The sequence below is a fragment of the Morus notabilis genome, unplaced genomic scaffold (genome assembly GCF_000414095.1).
Source record: "Morus notabilis unplaced genomic scaffold, ASM41409v2 Scaffold19, whole genome shotgun sequence".
Classification (NCBI taxonomy): Eukaryota; Viridiplantae; Streptophyta; class Magnoliopsida; order Rosales; family Moraceae; genus Morus; species Morus notabilis.
In genome coordinates, this window is record NW_010360880.1 from 388,199 (window position 1) to 392,804 (window position 4,606).

The following is a 4,606-nucleotide window of genomic DNA, read 5'->3' on the forward strand; positions in this document are numbered from 1 at the left end:
AATAATAATAATAATAATAATAATAATAATAATAATAACAATAATAATAATAATAACAATAATAATAACAATAAGATTTCCATGATTTTGAGATTCCTGAGAATTTGAATAATACCATGTTGGGTGGTATTCAAATTAACTCAAAATGAGAGAAAGTGAATCCCATGGTAATCACTTTTTTGGGAATCTAAAAATTATAATTCTTGTATCAAACATGATAATATTACAGATTTCCATTCCCATCCTTAAGATTACTGCATATCAAACGCCCCCTTAGGGTAATGGCTCTATTAAACTCTCAATTATAAGCACTTTGACGTTTTATTTTCTTGGCAGATTACTTCATACAAATATTATCTCTATTTATAGACTCATAAAATTTAATAATAAACATAATCCGTTATTTAAAAAACTAAATAAATCCTAAACCATCTATTATAGATAATCAGAGCCGTAATTAATTTATATTCATCATCTAAATTATTCTAATAGATAAACCTATAATTTAAACTGCTAATTATTTTTAATTTGTTCCGTATCATTCTCCCTTAAGTTGGAAAACTCGACTACATCCGGTGAGTTAAAACTCAAAAAAATCATGAAGCAATAAGTTAATTATGTTTCCTCTAATTTCTCCTTAGGGAGGTGACCAGTTTTTGTATTTTAATTATCATTTTAATCTTAAATTTGGAGTGGAGAACTTGGCGAGTGATTGAGAGTTAAAGCGGTATCAAAATAGTCGGAATGTCTTTCTCTTTTTTTGTTGAATAGTTTTGCCAGGATTATTTGGAGGGAAGAATGCCTTTGTTGTCGCCCAAAACTATCTACAATCAGCAATCAAGGAACACATTGCAATAACTCTTGAAAAAACAATCAGATAGATTTGCAACCTTCATGCTGATTGTACAACATTCCTTAAAACAAGACCCACTTAAGTCGACGATGGAAAGCTTAATTAGGCAAACCTTCATATATTAACTTGACAATAATTATGTATGTAAACATATTTATATACCATAAAATGTTATCTTTGTATATTGAGAATAAAAAAGCAATTGCAAAAGTTAGGAATTAATGACAAATATATCAACATTAGTTGAGAAGTATTACTAATCTCCAACTAAAAAGTTTTATAGGAATGCAAAAGCATTAATTACTGGTATGAATTGTTTCAAGTTTGCAACTATATATCATGATGCGTCAAAATGAGACCTTACATTTTTTTAAAACGAAATCGTTGCATAGCTGAAGGCTAATTGGCGAGTGCCTAACTCACCTAACTTTTCACAGTCTTAAGAATATTAGATAATCGCAATATTTTTCACAAAATACAAGAAAAAGCTTTTGTCATGACATGACTTGCAAAAATTTAGGGGAATTTTCGACGGAATATGGAAAAAAAAAGTTAACCGCAATTCTACACCTTTGAATTCTATCAAGTTCCATTTTATCATAGTTTTATCAATATGATATGATTTTACCATAATATCGTTTAGAATTGTTTCTAATAGACAATGTAAAAAACTACTCATCATATCGCATATCTGACCGTTAAAAATTAATTTAACAATAAAAATAATATTCACGAGTAGAGAAAAATAACATGCTCCACCGTATAGAGTCCCTTATTTTTAATATGTTTTCTGAAAAAAGAAATTAATCCATTTTAAAGAATCACATATAATGAAAATTGCACTTTTATTCTCACACTGTCCACGTTGTATGCAATATTGCAATGCACCCTATGGGCTATGACTAGATTCCCGAATGTCCCTCAACGTTCGCTTTTTATTATTACATCCATTCATAATTAAGCAACCTAACAATAAAGCGAGAGAGCGGATTGTTACGTTGCAAAGTACAAACCTACTATACATTCACTCAACACATAATAATAAGTCAAAAGAGAATATCATATATATATATATATATATATATATATACATGTACACCTATTACTACAACTACTCACATTCAGATCATCATCATCATCAATGGCTTTGCCGAATAACAACGAAGTAAGGTTGATCGAGCAAAGCACGGTCTCTCCACCGCCAGGTTCAGTCCCCACAACCACTCTTCCTCTCACTTTCTTTGAGATGCCGTGACTTTTTTGCTGCCACATGCAAAGCCTCTATTTCTACGAATTTCCTCACCCGACCAACCACTTCTTCGAAACCCTACTCCCCACTCTCCAACACTTCTTCCCTTTGGCCGCCAACCTCGTATGTCCTCCACCTCCGGCGATGCCCCACATCCTCTTCACCGAAGGTGACTCCTCTGTTCCTCTCACCATCGTCGACTCCGCCGCCAATTTCCACTCTCTCTCCGCCAACCACCCGCAACCCGTCCGAGCACTGCCCCGGTTTGTCCCCGAATTGCCACCGACCCGTGTAGGGGGCGTCGCACGTGTGAGCCCTCTCCTGGCCTTGCAAGTCACCGTCTTTCCCAACGCCGGCATCTGCCTAGTTTGGTTCAACCACGCGGCGGCGGACGGGAGGGAGTTTCACCACTTCATGAAATCCCGGGCGTTGGTTTGTAAGACCGGAGGAGATTTGACTCGGCTTGACTCCGACCTACAGCTGCCGTCTCACGATAGGACGGCGATCAAGGACCCAGATGGCCTGGATCGCGTCTTGTTGGACACGTGGCGGTGTTTGGCATCGAGTACGTGCAATGATCGTGAGGACGTAGAACCTGTAGTACTCCTCGATTCTCATGCTGATAACGTTCGTGCCACGCTTGTTCTGCGTTGCGTTACAAATCAATTGGCCAGCGACGAAAACTCCAGGCCATTTTACATATCAACCTTTGTCGTCGCTTGCGCGTTAATATGGGTTAGCTTAGCGAAATCAGAAGAAATCACAGAGAAAAATTCTAGTGTCGATGATGATGATGGGCCTAATTATTACTACTTTGGCTTCGTAGCGGGATTGTCGAAGCCGTCTCGAGTTTCCATTACCAGCGACCGACTTTGGAAATTGCTTGATTGGGTGTTTCGCACCGGTGAAGAGGAAGGAGTTGTTGGGAGAAAATGGGATCGTCGCGGCTGCGAAGGCCATTCGGAAGGAAGTTGAGGGGTTGGAGTGTGACGCTTTAATGAAATAAGTAGAGGTGGATGATGAAGTACGAAGAATTGACGTCGGAATGGTGGCGTTTTGTCACCGTTGCGGGCTCGACGAAATTGGGTGTTAATGAGGTGGATTTTGGGTGGGGGAGGCCTAAAAAGAGCAAAACGCGGTTCATGTTGAGGATTCAAGTGCGATCTCTCTTACTGAGAGTAGAGACGAAATAGGTGGGGCCGAAATTGGTTTGGCACTAGCTAAAGATCAAATGAGTCGGTTCAATGGCATTTTGGAAGAAAGCTTGGACAAGCTGGTCTGAATTTAGTCATATGACTCATATTGCTTTATTTTGGAAGCCAAAAAAAAAAAAAAAAAAAAATTATTATTTGAGTCAATCTATTTTGGAAGCGGGAAGAAAAATATTGTTGGGTTTAAAAGAAAAGCTTGGTTTGAGATGTCCCTGAAATTGATATTTAGTAACGATTAACAATTAACAATTAATGCTAATGATATACAGCAGGGAAAATATAGAGCGAATGGCGATGGTTCTTTAGTTCAATATTGTTGTAATAGTGGCATGACCTACACGCGCTTTTTATTATTATTATTATTATTTATTTACTTTTTGCTGGAAGCCTACACGCGTATTAATATAGGTTATGAAGATAACATTGTGGATTACAGTGGATAGATAACTTTCCCTTGAATATTATTCGTTTGTGTATTATTTTTATGACGTGTGGTGCCACGTGCGTGTCATTTCTATTTTCCAATGTCTCATCCCACAAAAACAAAGGGGAAGAAAACATGGGTCCAACAGTTTTTTATTTTTTTATTTATTTTTTGATAGAAACATATATTCGAGCAGGTTGATAATTATGTTGAAATGACATCTTTCACTAAAAACGTTGGAAGTAGCTTGAAATATAATAATTTAACTTTGGGGTAAGGACTAAGGATGTAAAACTCTAAGGTCTCGTTTATTTCACCGATTTGAGTTTTCAGTTTCAGATTTTTACAGTAAAAAGTTTTCAAAAAATGTCACATCAAACTTTTTCTGTTACAGTGAAAAGTTCTAAAAAAATGTCACATCTCAACTCGAATTAAAAACTTGAATTCACTTCGCGAACGAGGCCTAAATGGTGATTGGTGAAGGTAAATGTCGTGCACCCACTATAACTTGAAAAATAGGGTAAAATTAACTTTATAATAGATTATACGGCTATTGTTGTCACTTGTTATAAAATAAATAATCTAAAAAAATTTCATTACAAAAGACTTCCGAGGGTTTTTTTTTTCAAAACAAAAAAAACGGAATATATTGTGTTTCTCGCTGTCTTTAAGAATGATGCAATTTTTCCTTGCTTTTTTATAAATCACATATAAAATCTCTTCTCTAATGCGAATCCGTTGAGTAACTGCCAAGGACATCTAATTTAATAACTAAATTACACTTGTTCTAAGATATCCAATTAACAGAGATCATTAAAAAACATAAACTAGTGTGCGTTTTTCTTGTAATTTTTGAGAATATCTTTTTA

The 4,606-nt window shown here is 35.9% G+C and overlaps 1 protein-coding gene across 1 annotated transcript; it reads left to right on the forward strand.

Moving 5' to 3' along the window:
- Window positions 1–2,123: 2,123 nt before the first annotated feature.
- Window positions 2,124–3,077, forward strand: LOC21405026 (coumaroyl-CoA:anthocyanidin 3-O-glucoside-6''-O-coumaroyltransferase 1). The gene has a single exon (XM_010097546.1). The coding sequence runs from the start codon at window positions 2,124–2,126 to the stop codon at window positions 3,075–3,077; it is 954 nt and encodes a 317-aa protein (XP_010095848.1).
- Window positions 3,078–4,606: the final 1,529 nt, after the last annotated feature.

Coding starts and splice junctions, on each gene's coding strand:
- LOC21405026 (XM_010097546.1), top strand. CDS start 2,124: ATGCAAAGCCTCTATTTCTACGAATTTCCTCACCCGACCAACCACTTC.